This window comes from Eleutherodactylus coqui, chromosome 1 (genome assembly GCF_035609145.1).
Source record: "Eleutherodactylus coqui strain aEleCoq1 chromosome 1, aEleCoq1.hap1, whole genome shotgun sequence".
Lineage (NCBI taxonomy): Eukaryota > Metazoa > Chordata > Amphibia > Anura > Eleutherodactylidae > Eleutherodactylus > Eleutherodactylus coqui.
The window spans coordinates 96,391,763-96,410,790 of record NC_089837.1 but is presented as its reverse complement, the minus strand read 5'-3'; the positions used below and the strand labels follow the sequence as shown (position 1 = coordinate 96,410,790).

General features: G+C 39.4%; 1 protein-coding gene across 1 annotated transcript in view; it reads left to right on the top strand.

Annotated features, from left to right (window-relative positions):
- The first annotated feature begins 878 nt into the window (after positions 1-878).
- Positions 879-19,028, top strand: part of GRK7 (G protein-coupled receptor kinase 7) — a 28,448-nt gene continuing 10,298 nt past the window's right edge. The window contains exons 1-2 of the mRNA XM_066589357.1: positions 879-1,522; positions 6,966-7,403. Of these exons, the coding sequence (XP_066445454.1) occupies positions 929-1,522; positions 6,966-7,403 (1,032 nt within the window). The 5' untranslated portion in view covers positions 879-928. The remainder of the gene's footprint in view (positions 1,523-6,965; positions 7,404-19,028) is intronic.

The window sequence follows — 19,028 nt, the reverse complement described above, 5'->3', positions numbered from 1 at the left end:
ATCACTCTCTAGTGTAGTCAGAACCCCTTGTTTTCTGTGTGCAGTGGTCTATTCTTTGTTACAAGCTGCATCATTATGGAACATACCACTGTACACAAATAATGGAGGGGTTTTGACTACACTGAAAAGTGAACTCCGTTACTTCAGGAATGTTCTACACTTTTTGCCTTGCAGTGCAACAATAAATACATAAAGTGTATTACAGACTTCTTTAAACTGGTCTGTATTTTTACTCCATGTTGTGTTAAATCCGTGTTGCTTTAAAGCCACCTCTTTTAATATGTAGTATTGAAACACATTTACTCCCATATCTATGTTTTTTCGGTCTTTTGTTTTGCACTTTTTTTTCAAATTCTATGAAACTGGGAAGATTTTCGAATTTTGGCCAAATGGATTCCATTCTTATTTTTGGCTACAAGCTTGCTAATAAAATATGGTCTAAAAAGCTTTGTCATTCCTCCTATTCTTATAAATTAAATCTAATAGGCTTTAAAAGATATAATCCACAGCAGTTCCAGACTTGTAGAGCTAATATTTCAGAACTGAAATACGTAGTATAAGATTTGGTAATTTATTATTTTCCACTTTACAACTTCTGCTTTGCACATCCTTCTCTCCCTTGTACATGTGCTAATGTCCCTCTGCCTATTGTAACACTCCTTGCATGTAATCAGCAGCTATACATAGCATGCCAAAAGCTCCTTACAGTAGAGAAACCTCTTACCAGTCACTTTCCACAAATGGTACAAGCAAAGGGTCTTAATGAAAATCCCTCAGTGGTATTTAATGCTAACTCTGGCAGCTGGACCCTCTTGTCACAGTTGCTGTGGAGAGAAGAAAGGAGAAGAAGAACGCAGAGAGGGGAGAAGCCATTGGTCCTGTGACCTCTGTCCCAGCAGGCAGAGTATAGCTAAATCTCTGGGCAGCCATGTGTGACATGGGAGGACTAGATAATCTGATTGCTAACACCGCTTACTTGCAGGCCAGAAAAGGTAGTGAGGGAGAATTGCAGAAGAGACGTAGGAGTTTGTCGCTACCTTCCAAAGACAGTTCTCGCAATGAAATAAAAGAGTCTATTGCCTTGGACTTTCAAAGTATCTGTGTAGAGCAACCAATTGGTCGGAGACTATTCAAAGACTTCCAAGCCACAGTGCCTGAGTATCTGCAGGTTCAAACTTTTCAGGAGGAAATCGCTGACTGGGAATTGGCAGAGGACTCAACCAAGGATCAATTGTTAAAGAACTTTGTAAGCAAATGGTTCAAAGACGCTGAAACTCCATTGCATTTCTTGAGTGCAGATCTTTTCACAAAAGTCCAGCAGGCACAGATCAATGAGCTCCCATCATTGATTGAGCTTGTTAAGGAGGAGGTAAATAATTACCTGAAGGAGGCACCATTCCAGGATTACCAGAACAGCATCTACTATGATCGATTCCTCCAGTGGAAAGCCTTTGAGAGGCAACCGATCACTCACAAATACTTTTATGAATTCAGAGTGCTGGGAAAAGGTGGCTTTGGAGAGGTATGACATGGTTCTAGCAGAAGGATGCATTTATAGAGGCCCCTACGTAGCCCTCCCATTAATAATACTATAACTGATCAGAAAAGCACAGATAATTAGGTTCATATGACTGATTAGTGTTCATGCAAGTAACTGATATATATATGGTGACAATTTATGGTAGTCTGACATCTCTTCCTTGTGTAGCGCTCTACCTTTCTCGAACACTGTATTAAAATTCAGATACGTATGTGATTGTGGTAGCAAAGGTTGTATGGACGGGCATTGTTGGTTTACCTGCTTCACAGCCTTACAGCTGTCTCAATGAATAGGGCATATGGGATATTGGTGGATGTATTATATCTGTATGTTAACAAACATTGACTGCTTCTGTGGTTAGGGACTTGTGTGTGCTCAGTCATTTTACCGATAGTTAGTAAACCCTAGAAAACCCTTTTAATGGTAAATGCTCAAAGCAAAACTTTACAATGTGTACAGTACCTTGTCAGGGTAAATATCAGCTTGGTTCTTGTACTAGAATATTTAGACGCTAGGTTACCTGTTACCCATCCAACTTTTGAGATGAGCCCAAATATTGGCTAGCAACTATGAGTGAAATGTTAGAATAAGTTAATTGGAGCCTTTATATCATTTCCAAGGTCCAGCACTTTGATCTGGATTTGACACTTTCAAAAGAGAGAAGCTACCTTTTGTATTACTGTGTAATTGTATATGTATGAAGAGTTGAAAAATAGATCTATCAGAACATGAAAGGAGACAAAAAACATTAAAATTACAATATGCCAAGCTGTGCTTTGAAACAACTTTTGATACTAATACGAATATACCAAAACTAACTTGTTAAAGGAACGATTCATCTTTTAAACATTTTCTGACAAGTCCATTCATAGAGCATCCTTCATCTCTTAAGTTAAGGTCTTCGCTATTGTCAGAATCTCCCATTGCAGTGAATAGGAAATTCAGATTACAGAGATTGAAGGGCCATGTTACTCGGAGCACTCAGTTTGTTTTTACTGTCCTGAAATATATCTTCTGGGTCAATCATTACTTGGCCAACTTTTTCAGCATCTACTCTTATGACTTCTTTACCAGCGGAGGGAATTCTATTTCATGATCTACAATTCTGTTTCCATCATTCTTAAAATGATTATACATTTATTCTTTTAGCATGTAAAAATAAGGATTGGGCATATTGAATTTCAGTAGGCCTGGTCCTTTGTTTTCAAAGGTGTCAGGCAACAGTTTGCTCCCCTCTCCATATGGAAAATACATGCATGCATGTGGGGATATCAGGAAGAATAGCTGTCGCTGACATCAAGCAATATGGCTTTCTAAATCCTCGAATGAACCACTCACCTGGGACACATTCAATATCTGGCCAGTATGAATTATTGGAACTACTGGAATTGGGACTGTATGATAACCATACTGGAACAATGATAAGAGTACAAAAGCCTAGAATATAGTCATATCAAAATTCAACCCACAAATAAGTCCTATAAAATACCATAAAGACTGAACTTCGACATGTGAGCCGACTTAAAATAGAAGCAATGAGAGCTGCATGTTCTCGTAGAGGAAGCCTCGATAAATGCATTACATATTGTGTATTGGTTTTAATATCCTAATTGGGTTAGGTTCTTTTGGCAGATGATGCAGTCTGTGTGTATACTACTTAAGACTGTAATGCCTGACTTGATATCTAGTTGATACGTGGCTACCTGCTGCTACTCAGTCCACTGCAGGAGAAATCTTCAGTAGTTAATAATCCACTTCATTTTGCCTCAACAGACAGGATTGTATCAACAATCTATTAATATTCTTGATTCATGAGCCTATATAAACTCAGATACAAAGCTCTACTCCACTTATTAGTTGACATTGGAAGCCCTATTTTTTTCTTATTGCTTAGATGGGGCGATCATGATCTGCAGACTTGTACAGAGATTGTCCCTGTCCACAATTAAATTTGCAGTCTAATTTCACTAATTCAACTTCAAACATACTAGGTCAAGTTTCAATTTCTGGCTTAGTAACCTATTAGTATGATTTGGGAGTCCAGGAGAAAATTGGAGTCCCTGGAAGAAACCACCAAACACGGAGAGAATATACAAACTATATACCCTTTGTTGGTTTTGAACCCAGAACTTAGTTGTTTAGATGCTTCTTTTTATCTTTATTTCAGCATTGAGTAGTAAGAAGACAAATCCATCACATAAACTAGAAGAGAGTAAAGCCCCATTTACATGCAACGATTATCGCTCAAAATTCATTCAAAAGATGGCTTTTAAGCGATAATCATTGTATGTAAATGCTTCCATCTGTCACTCTTCAGCTGAACAATGATTTTTAGGTGAGCATGAAATCCATCATTCAGCCGGAGAGAGATAGCAGGGACCGCATGCTGTGTTCTCCAAAGGAGCAGCTGATTACATTGTATTCAGCTGGCAGCCCATGGGAAGACAATGCAGCTGAGTGCAAAGTCTAGACCATATGCTGGGATTTAGAAACAGCTGCTGGAGACTCATTTACATGCAAATAAAGCTGATAAAGTGCTAATGGACATTAGTGCCTATTAGCACTTTATGCAAAATGATCACTAGAACTGTCAATCGTTTAAAAGATTGTCTTTATGTGTAAATGACCCTTCATCTAAATCACATGATCATTGATTTGACGACAGCTCCATTCATGAGAAACCGTTTGTAATTGTTCTCAGTAAGAAAAACAAAGTAATCTTGTAGATATGATACATTTAATGGCTAGCAAAAAGAGATGATGTTACAGTAAGCTTTCAAACCTACTTAGGGTTCCTTATCAGGTATAGAAGTATAGATCTGAAGAATATAATATATAATTATCCACTTAGTCGGGGCCGCCTCTCGATACTTTATTGATCAGCCCTCTCCATGCATATCTACTGAGAACAATCACATTTTGCTCTACTGGCAAATATGATACCAAACTTTCTTAAGCCTGATGAAGAACTGTAAGTAGGTTCAAAAGTTTGCTGTAGCATCATCTTTTTTGTTAGTCATTAATAAGTATCATATTTTCAAAATTTTATCTTACTGAGAACAATCATATTATATTCTACTGGCTAACACGGTACCAAACTTTATCCTTCAAACCTTCTGTAATAACAACCAAATTTGGGCTTGTAGTTCTGCTGCAAATCCATCTGTTTGCTGCTAAGAATTGATGGATAAGTGGCAAGGCCCAAGGTGAATGATTTCTCCTTGGAAGTATTCCACATCAATGCAATTAGTCAAGACTGAAGACCTTACATCCCTCTCTACCTTCACTAATTCCTTGTAATCCTTTGTACACTGTGAAGACTTCCCACTGTGAATAGAAGCATTTCTTTTGGTAATTACCAGGGTGAAGAGGGGACCACATCTGAATTTAGGCACAATTATACCGACCTGTCAAAATTTAGATGGGCTGCTTTACAAAAAGCAGATTAACGTACCAAAGGAAACAAACAAGCTTGTGAGGTCACTCTTAAATTGGCTGTAGACACAATCAGAGGACTCTTCCAAGATTAGAACCACCTTCTTAAGCCACATACCTTCACAGATGTTTTGCTAATTAATAGACCCATTCCTCACTTTTACAGTTGACATTTCCTTTTGTCACATCAAGTGTAGGTATACCAATAATTTTATAGGCAATATAGTAATACTAATTATTCATAGATTACACACATGTGATGGCACAGAAAGGATCATGGTGACCAGTACTAGATGTCTCAGAAAAGACTGCTTCTGTCACTGCTTTTTATATGGCTGTGAGCAGGGACAGCTTATTGGGTGGAAGCATCAAATGCAGCTGCCTACCAAAAAGTATCAAGTCCCTGTATGTTAAGACCATAAAAAATCTCTAATGCTTGATTTAGAAACGGATGGTGATCATTTTGAGGTACACTTGGCCTGGTGAGCTTACATGTTTATCCCAATGGGTAGACGTGAACAGACATCTCTGCCTTATCTTTTGGTAGAACATAAGATTGGCCATGTTAAAATCCATGTTGCCTGATCTAGCTTTTCCCCAACAATCAGGACTGTTGAACTAACTCAAAACTCATTAGATTATTGGTCAAGTTCACCGAAATTGACTTTCACATTTGTTATCCTTAAAGGGGTTGTCCCGCGCCGAAACGGGTTTTGTTTTTTTTTAACCCCCCCCGTTCGGCGCGAGACAACCCCGATGCAGGGGTTAAAAAAACAAACCGCTCAGCGCTTACCTGAATCCCGGCGGTCCGGCGTCTTCATACTTACCTGCTGAAGATGGCCGCCGGGGTCTGCTCCCTCCGTGGACCGCAGCTCTTCTGTGCGGTCCATTGCCGATTCCAGCCTCCTGATTGGCTGGAATCGGCACGTGACGGGGCGGAGCTACACGGAGCCGGCATTCTGCACGAGCGGCTCCATTGAAGAGAGCAGAAGACCCGGACTGCGCAAGCGCGGCTAATTTGGCCATCGGAGGGCGAAAATTAGTCGGCTCCATGGGAACGAGGACGCTAGCAACGGAGCAGGTAAGTAAAAAACTTTTTATAACTTCTGTATGGCTCATAATTAATGCACAATGTACATTACAAAGTGCATTAATATGGCCATACAGAAGTGTATAGACCCACTTGCTGCCGCGGGACAACCCCTTTAATGATTTTTCTAAACTATAGGAGATGTTTATTGGACTACTAATGGGTAACTTTTTTGGCAACACTATAAAAGCTTCTCGGATCTTATGTTTTAGGATCTATAACGATCTGGCCTAAATGGAAACACATTAAATGAGCTTCCAACTCTTGGACATATTTCATACTTTCACTAAGTTTATACTTCGGATCTCAAGTGCAACCCCAATACTACAGTACCTAACACTTATAATGTCAATACACTGGTGGAACAATACTTTTATGTATTAGGAAACCTGTTTTCCCAAACAGTACAAATTTTATACATGCTCATAGACGTGTTTCTGCCTTGTTTCTTCTTCTATATAGTTAAAGTGGCAGCTTGTTTTCTAGAGTTAGTCTTCCTACTTGGACAGGATATTAAAATCATAGACAGCCATTTTGTATTGTATAGGATTCTGCTTGTTATCCAGTCACCAACCTATATAGACACTTTCTTGCCATCTTCTCTATCCCCCTTCTTCTCAGTTCATGCTTGTCAGGATTTTATGTGTTACTTCCATAATCACTTCATTGTTCCTTTTTTCCCAACTTAATGGATAATGCACAAATTGTGTCATGGAGGTACGATGCTAAGCCATACAGAAGTCACATGAAACCTAATCACTCTAGTTATGTCATGGGAAGTCACATAGAGTTCAGTATTATACACATAGACCTCTGCTAAGACATAGTCTTGGTTTGCCCAAAAAATCACAAAAATATATATGGTTATATGTGAACTGACACATTTGTTGATGGTTGCAGGTATGTGCCATCCAAGTAAAGAACACAGGACAGATGTATGCATGCAAAAAACTGGACAAAAAGCGTCTTAAGAAAAAGAATGGAGAGAAGATGGCTTTGTTGGAAAAGGAGATCCTAGAAAAAGTTCACAGCCCCTTCATTGTCTCTCTGGCCTATGCCTACGAAACTAAAAGCCACCTGTGCCTAGTGATGACCATTATGAATGGAGGAGACCTTAAGTTTCATATCTATAACATTGGAGAAAAAGGGTTGGAAACAAAAAGAGTGATATTTTACTCCGCTCAGATGTGCTGTGGGCTTATTCACCTTCATTCTCTTAAGATCGTCTATAGAGATATGAAGCCAGAAAATGTTCTTGTGGATGACAATGGCAATTGTCGGCTGTCTGATTTGGGACTTGCGGTCAAAGTAAAGGAAGGAAAACCCATCACAAGCAGGGTAAGTAGCACATAGTTCAATGACTGCTGACTTCCTAGGGCAAAGAATAGGTAAGCAAGCTATTTTACCTTGTAATGTAAGAGCAAGTCTTAATTCCCTAGGATTTGGACTTAGCTAAGGACCTTACGAGGCTAATTAATTTTAAAGGCAGATGGTAAGGAGATTTTGCCAATTAACCATTTGAGAACTACTTAGCTGCCAGTTTACATAATGTATAAGGCACTGAGGTCTATATGTCACCGGTGGTATTACTCTGCATTTCACCTGCTTTCCTGCCATGTGACATGCTTGAGATATGGTAATCATTGACATACTGGCGGTGGCCGAGAATGGTAACCTTCTTGACCTCCATAAATGGCTTCCTTAATCGGCTTTTAGGAGAGGTTTGGCCTTGATTGGCCTAACAGTTCATACTTGCATAAGTTACACAGCCTGATTTTGCTACATATGGTAATTAGGCCGTGTGGTAGGGAGATAATAGGATAAAAATAGTATAACACAAGGATATTGTCCACCATGTTAAGAAAATTGTCCTAAATACAATCCATTCCTTGTATATAAGAAAATAGAAGGATGCGCTTCCAAGTATTGACATTTTTGTGAATGATATATTTGACTGCCCTTGACCCCCTTACTGATAAAGTGATAGTGAGGAAACACACACTGATAAAGTGATAGTGAGGAAACACAAAAAGGTTCTTGGTAAGACTAGTACAGGGTATGAGACATTAAACAATCCAAAGATAGTTGCTCCCTGCTATAAAGGGGCAAGATTAAGTGTAACTGAAAGAAGCATATACAATACTGTGCAAAAGTTTTAGTCAGCTGAGGGACAAAATGCTGCAAAGTAAGAACGCTTTCAATAATAGAGGAGTTAATAGTTTCTTTTTGTCAATTAATACAATGCAAAGTGATTGAACAAAAGAGAAATCTAAATCACATCAAAATTTGGTGTGAGCACTCTTTGTCCTCGTAACAGCATCAGTTCTTCTAGTTATGCTTGCACACAGTTTTTGTAAGAAATTGGCGATCAGGTTTTTCCAAACATATTGGAGAACTAATTACAGATCTTTTGTGGATGTAGGTTTGCTCAAATCTTTCTGTCACTTCATGTAATCCCAGACAGACTTCATGATGTCGAATTTGCCGTTGTGAAAATCCTTACCAAAATCTGTATGTCTAGATGCAGATTTTAATGCAAAATTACTGGCCATTTTGAAATTCACATCAAAATCCGAACACAAGACGTGCAGATTTTGGTGCGGAATTTTCCCACACAACAGCAAAATCTGTTGAGTGTTGCGCAAAAATTCCACCCATGTGAAAGGTAACTTACATTTTGTACCTTCAGAGTTTGCATGCCGGTATGTTGCCCAGTTAATACAGTTTCCTCTTATACTCCCCAGAAAAGTAGAGACCACCTACCGTAGTTGGCCTCCTATTAAATTGGTCTTAGCATGTATGTATGTATAAATGAGAGAAAAGTTAGATTATGGGAGGGATTGATGTGATTAAAGTGATTACAAAGCACGTTATGTTAGGCTGAAGGGAGACAATGTCCATCTAGTTCAGCCTGTTTCCACCCCCCTTGTTGATCCAGAGGAAGGCGAAAAACCCCAAGAGGCAGGTTGTTTGATGTGCAGTTATAGAAGCAGTATTGCATGCAATAAATATAAAAAAATAACTTCAATGATCCTTGTATGATGTAACAAATGCTAGTGGAAATTAGAAATACCATTTTAATACAAATGCTCGATGACTTGTGTGATGTGCAGAGGAGTCATTGAGCTGCTGTAGTACTGTAGGAAAATGAAGCAATCTATCAAGGTCAGACAGTGGAAACAAGGTTGTATTCTCTTCTTTATAAATTCCCCATCCCACCAATACCACAGTTATATAAAAAGGAAGGAAGAGAAAATACTGCCTTGTATGTGGTTGTCCTTTATGGAGTGCTGCAATACTCCATAGATATGATAAATCTTCATATGTTGCATCTTACTTCATTTTTGTCTTAAATATCAGTTATTATGTATTTCTGTTTGTACAGAATACAGATATAAGCATAGAATTGTATCTTCCTGAAGAAAACTGTGCTTTGTCATGATTCATTGGTTTCCTGGTTATAATGAAGTCCATTGAAGTGTCACTCCAGCGGAAACGCATTTTTCCATCCCTGCCTCCCTCAACTGATTGCCTGTCATACTCTGGAGGTCCCCTCTGTGTATTGTAACCACTTCCATGAAGTGCAGCCCCTGTCTGATGTTTGTTAGGCACCATCTTGAGGCTGAGATTTTTTAATTTCAGTGTCACATCTATCCCATGATGCGTCAGCACGGCTTTACCTAATGCTATACCATTCTGTTTAATTATCATTACCTTCTACATTCACCTAAATAAGCTATAGACTATAAGTATACAATCAGAAGGATGAGCTGTGATCTTCTCTATTACACCTGTGGGACAAGAGCTGTGGGGTCATCATCAGTAACTGACAGGAATGACTGTGTCCTAGAAGGCAGTTTTAGTGGTAGATTCATGTAACAGCATCACACAAACTGAGAATTTGACTAGAAAATGAACACATAACCCCAAGTAGATCTGAGCTGGTAGGCCTGAGATCACATGACCATCTGAGGGGAAAGAGGCTCGGAGATTCATATAGAAAGAAATTACTAACCAAGGTAACACTAGCTCGCTGGTATATACTCGGGGGATAGTTGCACAATGATTTTTTTTTTTTTTAAATCACCGGAGCGGCTCTTTTAGTCACCGCTTATAATTCATCATCAATCACCTTGTTTGTTAGGTTTTCAAAATTTGCCCTATTGATGAATTATTATCATAATCTTTCAAGACAGGCAGAAATTACTATGGGGCTCTGTAAGACAAGTAATGTTTTTTTGCTAATATCAGTAAAGAGTATTTTTCCTAACAGAAAGTAATGTAAGTTCTTGAGATACAAATTCTATGTTACTAGATTTCTTCCGTTTGCTGATGTCCACTATTATAGCTCTTGTAAGTGTCACCAAACATATTCATACTCCTATATAGTGTTGAGCAAACCGAAACAGTCAAAGCCTGTTCCACTTTGAACTTTGCTAAGAGTTTGGTTTGGTGTGAACTTGAACATCAGGCAGTTTGTCTCTGCCAAACCCACAAAAATTTCATACTCCTCTTTGTCTTCTTCTTTTTCCTCTTCTTCTTCACCTTTCTCTTTCTTCTGCTTTTTAAGAGTATTGGAGAAGTTCAGGTTTGCTTTTAACTAATTTGGACTGAATGGAACCATAATATTGGAAATGTTTGTGAACCCTTGTGTAAGACATAATGACCACTGTTATTAATTATCGGTTCAGCTCACCTAAATGACTGTCGGACCGTGTAAACAGGCAGTCATTCATCTGCTCTGTTTACTCTGAATGGAGGCGGGTGGTTGGAAGAGATCTCTGGCGCACTCCATTTCTATTAGTGAGTGATTAAGTGAGCGATTATCGCTCCTGTATGAAAGCATTGGGACGGCTGTCACCCCAAATAAAACCACCCTAAAAGACCAGCACTTTGAGAGTGTCACCCCCTTATCCTGACAATATTTCCTGTAACAGATTTCCAGTTCAACCATAAATTATGCATACTGACCATCTTTTTTTTAGAAGACCCCCTACCCCCCTTTACACCAGAAAACCACTTTTCATTGCAATTTGGGGTGGTTGTCTCAAAGACGTTTCACAGTAGATAATGAAGAAAAGAGGGGACAGTATTATAATAGGACGCAAGAAGGACAGCAGGGTTTATTCAATAAATCCTATTTCTGTGTTGGAGGTGCCATTTACAAGGTTTTTATAACATGCACAAATTTAGCTATTTTCAACATTTTTGCAGGTGCTAATTTCAGATCTAGCCTTAAAAAGGGCCACCACGTCAAGTTTTTTTTTGTTATTGGGCATTTAATATATGTACTATACCTAAACCTCCAATGAACTGTGAAGAGAGAGATTTAATTTAAATTTATCATAAAAATCCTGATCCTACGCACACTCCTAAGCTCTTAGACGAGCCCCACTTGACTGAGCAAAAGGAACTGAATGATCTCATTCAAGACGTACTTCATTCCGAACAACTTTCTGAACCTTTAAGCTTCAGACTTCAAGAGTGGAACCATCGTGCTAAGAGAAAATGTGTTTCTGTGTTTAGAAACAGAAATTTGGTTCTATCTCCTTTCTGTGAGATGCAGGATAGTGTGTGCTCTTCTTCAGATATTCCAAAGCTAATGACTAAATTGGGAATATCTCACCATTGTAAGGAATGCCGCCTGTTTATCAACTCATTCAAGGTTAGTTTAACAGCTGTCCTTTGTACAACGGAAGCAAAAGAAGGCTAGCAAGAAAAAAAAATGCTGTTTTTAATTATAATTTGACGCTCGGTTTTAACTTTAAATTAAATAAAGAATGACATTAATTTCCACTTCCAAGACGTGTAAATTTTGCATTGTACACAGGCGTACTGCTAGGGGTCGCAATTGTGACCCGGCCCCTTAGCAAACGGTGGCCCGCTACCCATATGCCATTTCACCACTGTGGGCCGGCTGTGGGTGGCTCTCATGGAGGGGAAGGCCGTTACCTGGAGCTGGCAGCCAATTACAGGCTGCAGATTTCCCCAGCGTGTGGTCCTCCCTTCAAATGAGAGACTGCAGTTGTGATTGGTCTGGTCGGCAGTGGCTGATAGAAGAGTAGACCAGAGTTAGTAGACCATGTAGTACAATGAGCTATGTACCGCATGTAATCTTGTATTGTATAGCTGGTGTAAGTTTTACCAGCTGTACATACATAATTATATGCAGAAGATATCCAGGTTATACCAGCATATAGCAGCTTCCTGTATTTAGTGATATGGAGCATACTGGTATAACCTGATATATCACTATATACAGGATGTATAGCATAAAGCATCTGAACATATATAATTATATACAGGTAAGGGTGCTTTCACGTCTGCATTGGGGATTCCACTTTTCTGCTCTATTCGGGTAGCAGGAAAGAGGAATCCTCGTGTCCAAATGGCTCCATCTCTGGACTGAACCGAACAACGCCGGACGGACCCCATTGATTCGTCCACTTTCCATCCAGCAGCCCAGCTTTTGGACGGAAGAAAAAGTGTTGCATGCAGTTCTTTTTCTTCCAGTATTTTGAGCTGGATCTATGACGGAACCTCCAACTGAAGGTTCTGACGCAGATGTGAAACCAGCCTTACACCAGCATGGTCAATATCACTGTATACAGGAGATTTATATACAGAATAGGCTGTGTGCGCTCAAGTATTAGGCAATTTCTACTTGCAAATTTTAACGGAAGTGCGTATGGCAATGTATTTGATTGCCTGCGAATTACGCATATGTGCACTGCACACATAACACACAGTAATCAAAAGCTCGTGTGAGCCCGACTTAAGGGGCTACAAACAAATTTTTAGGTGGTCCAGGAAATGATTTATGTTTAGAAAGCTTACGCCGAGGGGCTACATCATGTATGTAAATTTGTTTTTCAGCTATAGACAGCACGGTTTTGGTATAGTTACATAAGCCCTGCCTTGAAAATAAGCCCTAGCTGCAGTAAAAAAGCAAAAAAAATTAATACATCGCCTAAGAAGCTCTGTCATCTCTGGAGCCGGTCTCCTCTGCACCTCTGGCACTCGTCTTGGCCTTCTGCCAGCCCTTTCTGGATTGGAGGATCAAAATCCCCACCTCCAGAAAGGGCTGGCTGTGATTGGTTTACGAGTGCCGTGGCTCAGCCAATCAGAGCCTAAAGCTAGGGCTTTTACAGTACTACTGTAAAAGTTGCATCGCACCACCCAAAAAAACGTGTTTTCGTGCGATATGATGCGATGCAACAGAAAGGAAGGCTGCATAGGGAAACATGGGCTACAAAAAAATGCAAATTGCAGCTGTATAGAGCATGCCACTATTTTGTAGTCTTGCAATGTCAAAAACTTCAAAACATCGTTCATGTGGAATAACTCATAGGAAAGCATGGGCTCTATATACATGCGATTTGTAGCACAGTTGCGTTGCAACAAAATGGCGTGATAAAGTCGCTCATGTAGAAGCGGCCTAATGGGATCAATTAAAAATTAGAAGTCTTTTGGCAATTCAGAGAAGGAAATGCTAGTTGAAATTTAAGGCCCCCATGAACATCATAGAATGGTAAAGTAGGAAGGCACCTGCAGAGTCATCGGGTCCAACCCCCTGCTCAATGCAGGATCACTAAATAATCCCAATAGAATCATAGAATGGTAGAATTGGAATGGACCTCCAGGTTTATCAGCATTTGGCCATTCAAACCTGCAGAGCTGGATGACTCTCTAATGTGTATGGATGCAACTCAACTTTCGCCAACAGATGATGTCAGGGGAAAGAAGGATTGGGGTTGTTAAACTTCATCACCCAATGTTTTTGTCCCCTAAGAGATAAGTCGCCATCTGAGGTGTCTGGCTACGACGTAAGTCCTTTAATACACAAATGTACAGCCGAGCCAAACATCCATGTGTATGGTGGTACTAGGGAACACAGCTACTAGACGAACAGTCGTTTGTCCAACAGTTGTTGAAGGTGTAGGAGTACCTTTAGAACCCAGATTATTTTAGGATCAATTAGTCTGAAGACGATGTAAGTACAAAGTTCCATTAAATAAGACAAGTTTTAAACAGACCTAGAATCACTGATATAGTCCTGAAATGTATACACTTGGGTATTGATTTGATTTGTAGACACCATTTAGGCTGCTTGCACAATCAAGGGCAAGTGCAAGAAATATTTTATGGCACTTGCTCCTTGAATTGTTTTTTAAGACAAGATTTTCGAAATGATAGTTATGAGGTATGTCAATGAAGAATAAAAACTTCACAGTGTTCTTAAGTCATTTAGGTGTAGTATTTTTGAAGAGTTTCTCTTTTCATAGAGCATCCATTTGTGCCGCAGATCTCTCCTTCTTCCTATTACGTTAACAGGAAGTTGTATCATTGTCTGCCATATTACACATACACTAATCCTGCTGCCTGGCCACTAGTTCTACAAGCGTGCTGGCTCACATTATGCTTAGAATTGAGACCAAAAACTTCTATCTTGATTTCATCAGACCAGAGAATCTTCTTTCTCACATTCTAAGAGTCCTTTGGGTGTTTTTTTGCAAACTCCATGCAGGCGGCTTTCATGTGTCTTCTGTTGATGAGAGGCTTATTTCTGGCCACTCTGCCATAAAGCCCAGATTGGTGGAGGCTGCAGTGATGGTTGACCTTCTGGAAGTTTCTCCCATCTGTACACAGAATCTTTGGGGCTCAACCAGAGTGACCATTTGGTTCTTGGTCATCTCTCTTATCAAGGCCCTTCTCACCAACTAATTACTTTGGTGGGTTGGCAGCTCTAGGATGAGTCCTGGCTGTTCCAAACGTATTACATTTAAAAATTATGGAGGCCGCTGGGCTCTTGGGAACTTTCGGTGCAGCAGAAATGTTTTTGTAGCCTTCTCCAGATCTGTGCCTCCACACAATCCTGTCTCTGAGCTCTACAGGCCGCTCTTTCCTCATGGCATGGTTTTGTCTCTGATATGTGTTGTGAGCTGTGAGACCTTATATACACAGGGGTGTGACTTTTAAAATTATGTCCAATCAACCAGATTTACCACAGGAAACTCCAATGAAGGCGTAAAAACATTTCAAAGATGATCAAGAGAAATTGGAGGTTCCAAAGCTAAATTTTAAGTGTCATATCAAATGGTGTGAATACGTATGTCAATGTAATGTTGGTTTTTCATTTTTAAAATTTGCACAAGGCCTCAATATAACAAAATATAAAAAAGTGAAAGGGTCTGAAGACTTTCCAAATGCATTGTAATTGCCCCAGTACTCCATTATCAGTGAGTGGCAAATGGCACACAGCAGACATGCAACTGACATTATTCTCATTAACCTTTAATACAGTTTAACTGTTGTATGATTGTTTTCAGCCATCGTGTAGTTGTGACTGTGTATTAATGTCAGTGAATCCCACCCTTTGACTATATACTATGGTTGATACTGTTACTGGCAACATGTAATTACCTTTATTTATATAGCACATGCATATTACGCAGCACTTTTCATCACTTCATATTGGGTTATGTCCCCATTGGGCTCACAATCTATATTCACCTATCTGTATGTTTTAATAATATGGGAGGAACCAGGAGTACCCGGAAGAAACCTACACAAACATTGAAAGAACATCCAAACTCCATGCAGATATTGCCCTTAGTTGGATTTGAACCTAGGACCATTGCATAGACTACAATATTTGAGTCAAGTGTAGATATTATAGGGTGCGTGTGAACTAATATCTCACAGCCATTGTTTGCTACTTATGATATAAAATTACTTCAACCTCATTTCAACTGGATAGTTTGCAAAGTTTTGAATCCCCTAGTGTTCATTTTCCAGTAATAGCCTTTCTCTTCTTCTCTCTAAAACGTTTGCTAATTTGTCTGACACTACTATTCTTGGCAAAAAAAAATGCAATTCCCTTTGTGCAGAGCAGCCGCCAAGTTTTGCCATGCCAAGTATCAATAAGTCTCTTCTAAGGCATTTATTTGACTATACGGGTGGTTCAGAAGCTGCCCTGACTGCAGCGGCCGCACCCGACCTCTGCATGCTATACAGCATTTCCTTTGTATTACAATCCGGTGCAATGGAAAGTTACTGTCATCACCCTAATGTGCCCTGTACATTGACTACATTAGGTAGCTAATTCCTAAATGGCTTAACCCCTGCACATTTTTACAGGTCATCTGGTTAGTTTGCATTCATCCATTAAGAACAGTTCCACCTTGTGATGAATGCCATACGGTCCGAACCATAAAGTGGTTTATGTTATGAATTGTGAGTCTTACTTTAGGGCAGCTTGAATACACGGCTTTACTGCAAATGATCATGGTCCAAAATTTAGGAAAATGGATTTAAAAAAGACATGTCTCTAAAAAAAGTCAGCAAAGACAATTTTTGGAATATATTCGGATTGGGAGAAAGGGGGAGGTCCCTAACCCTTTATCCGTCTAGCAAATCAGTCACCAGCTATAACTCTTATACATATGAATGGATCTATGTGATGTTATATATTCTTGTACAAAAAAGACAAAAGTATTACACAAGTGACACCTTTATTGGCTTTTGACACTACCTAGACCTCTTCGTCAGGCTAGAGTAGTCTATGTAGCTTCGAACGCCTGCAAATATAATTTTTCCGATTAGCCAACAAAAGGTATCACATGTATAATACCTTTTTCTTTTCATACAAGAGTATTTAAAATCGTATAGATTTTTCTGGCCAACGAGGTGCCATACTATTTTTGCTCTACACATGAATGGAGAGAGCCAAGGACAATCCCTCTGGATGCAGCATATCTAGGGGAGGCAAAAACCCCTTAAGCTCAAGGACTGAATTTATATAGAGGAGATCTGTTCTCTAATGTACGTATAGTTCACTTTTACCAAACGTAAATTAATGTAACAGGGTGTTGCTTAAAGGGGTTGTCCAAGATATTGGAAAATTTCGCTGAGTGAAGGAAATGTTAAAAAATAGCTAAATAAGGTAAACTCACATTTTTGAACCCCTGCTGGTTCAGGTCTGCCAGTCTGGTCTTCCTCTGTCGGGCAGCAGTGACATGCCCATATACGCATGCGCCCAATCACTGGCCTGAGCAGTCTCTTGTCATACACCCCTGAGGCTAATGATTGCCTGCAGTGCTCATGTGTATAAACGGGCACATCAACGCTGTAGGGAGGACCGGAGAAGCTGTGCTGGTAAATATAGTGTTTTTTCTTATTATATAACGTTTCCTGCCCTCACTGAAGTTTATTATACCTTGGACAATCCTTTAAATACATGTTCCCGAATATAAAGTTTAGCAATTCTCTAGAGCATTTGTGTAGGTTCACAGTGCTGTAACATTTCAGTATATAACACCGGCTGATCCCAACACAATATTGAATTCATATAAGGATAAAGTACAATTTGCTGTACAGTATATACAGAACCTCACAGTTGGCATATCAGCATGGTGATTCATACATTTTATTTGCAGCCAACATAGACTTGATTTATTTACAATGGTCAACACAATTTGTTATAGATGTCACATAATTCAATGCAATCAATACATTAGCGTCGTATTTGCAGTAGGTAATGGAGTGTGGATTCTTAAGCATACATTTTAACATACTGATTTTATATACATGTAGGTAGGGGCAGATTGGGAATTTAAAATGGCCCTGGAAGAAAAATCTCAAAGTGGCCTCCTGTTGTAGGTGGGTCCAGATTACTAACAGAAGGGGCCAACATAAGTGTTACCTGATGCTGGATCTGTGCTTTGATATGTCATCTGTTCATTGCTTGTATCTCTGGGCCTGGGTGAGCTGAAGGGCTGATGTTGAGTGAACTAAAACAGTAAAACCCTGTTTTGGGTTGAGTTTTGTCAATAGTTTGGTTCGGCACAAACTCAAACCTCGGGCTGTTCGTCTTGGATGAACCCATTACAATTTTTCTTCTCCTCCTTTAAAAATAAGGTGAAAGAAGGGAGAAGAAAAAAGAGGAGGAAAATGAAGGAGAAAAAAGCAGAAGGAAAAAGATTATTTTCCATCTTTTCCTTCCTCTTTTTCTTTCTTCTTTTTCTTCTTCTTCCTTTTCCTCCTTTCTTTTTTATTTTTCGTCATTAACTCTGCCTTAAAAACAGCTCAAAAAGATATAGATTCATTCCCAAGTGACCTAAAAGTGTTGCACGGGGCTTTTATGGCTCTTAGCATTAGTTTTAGAGGTATTGGTGAAGTTCTGGTTTGGTTCAAAGTAATTTTGACTCAACCAAACCTGTTGCCGAAATTCTGCGAATTGGTCATACTCAATTTTTCAAAACCTTTCTCATCATTACTAACTGCAGTGCAGAGTTGCACAGAAAAGGAAGGAGAGGGGGATGTTTAAATCAGAATATAAGCTGATGATGAAACAGGTTCTTGCACCACCTCCACACCAAGTGCTTTCTGTAATAAAAGGTCTCCTACCCCAGCCAGCCTGCAAATACTCCCTGAGCCCCCTAAGCCAGCACAAGACGTCTGTAGCAAGTGCTCCATCTAGCATCAATCCTAATTCAACTGCAGTGAGCCTACTGGAGTGCATTGGGTCCAGGCATGACCTGACCGGCCTACTGGAATTTCTTCCTGTAGATCCTATGGCCAATCTACCTCTGCATATAAAGCTTGGCAGAGAACAATTCAATCATTAGTGAAGTTTAGAAATTTGTGGATCCATGAAAGATAAGAGTGTTTTAGTGCTGGAAATGGTTAAGCAACAATAATTACAATATATTTAAAATTGTTTATTCATTTAGTTTTAGCATCTTCTGTAATATGGTTGAATACAAAAGCAGAACTGTAACAAAAAAGGGAAAATGCAAAAATGAAAACTCCCTGATTTAAAGGAAATGAGGAGGAATTGTAAGAAAAAGAAGTTACATTTTATTGCAATAATCATATGGCATCATCTGAAGCACTAGACAGTGAATGGACTGTAGTATCGGTCCTTTTTGGGTAAAAGTCCAACTGGCATAAAAATAACCT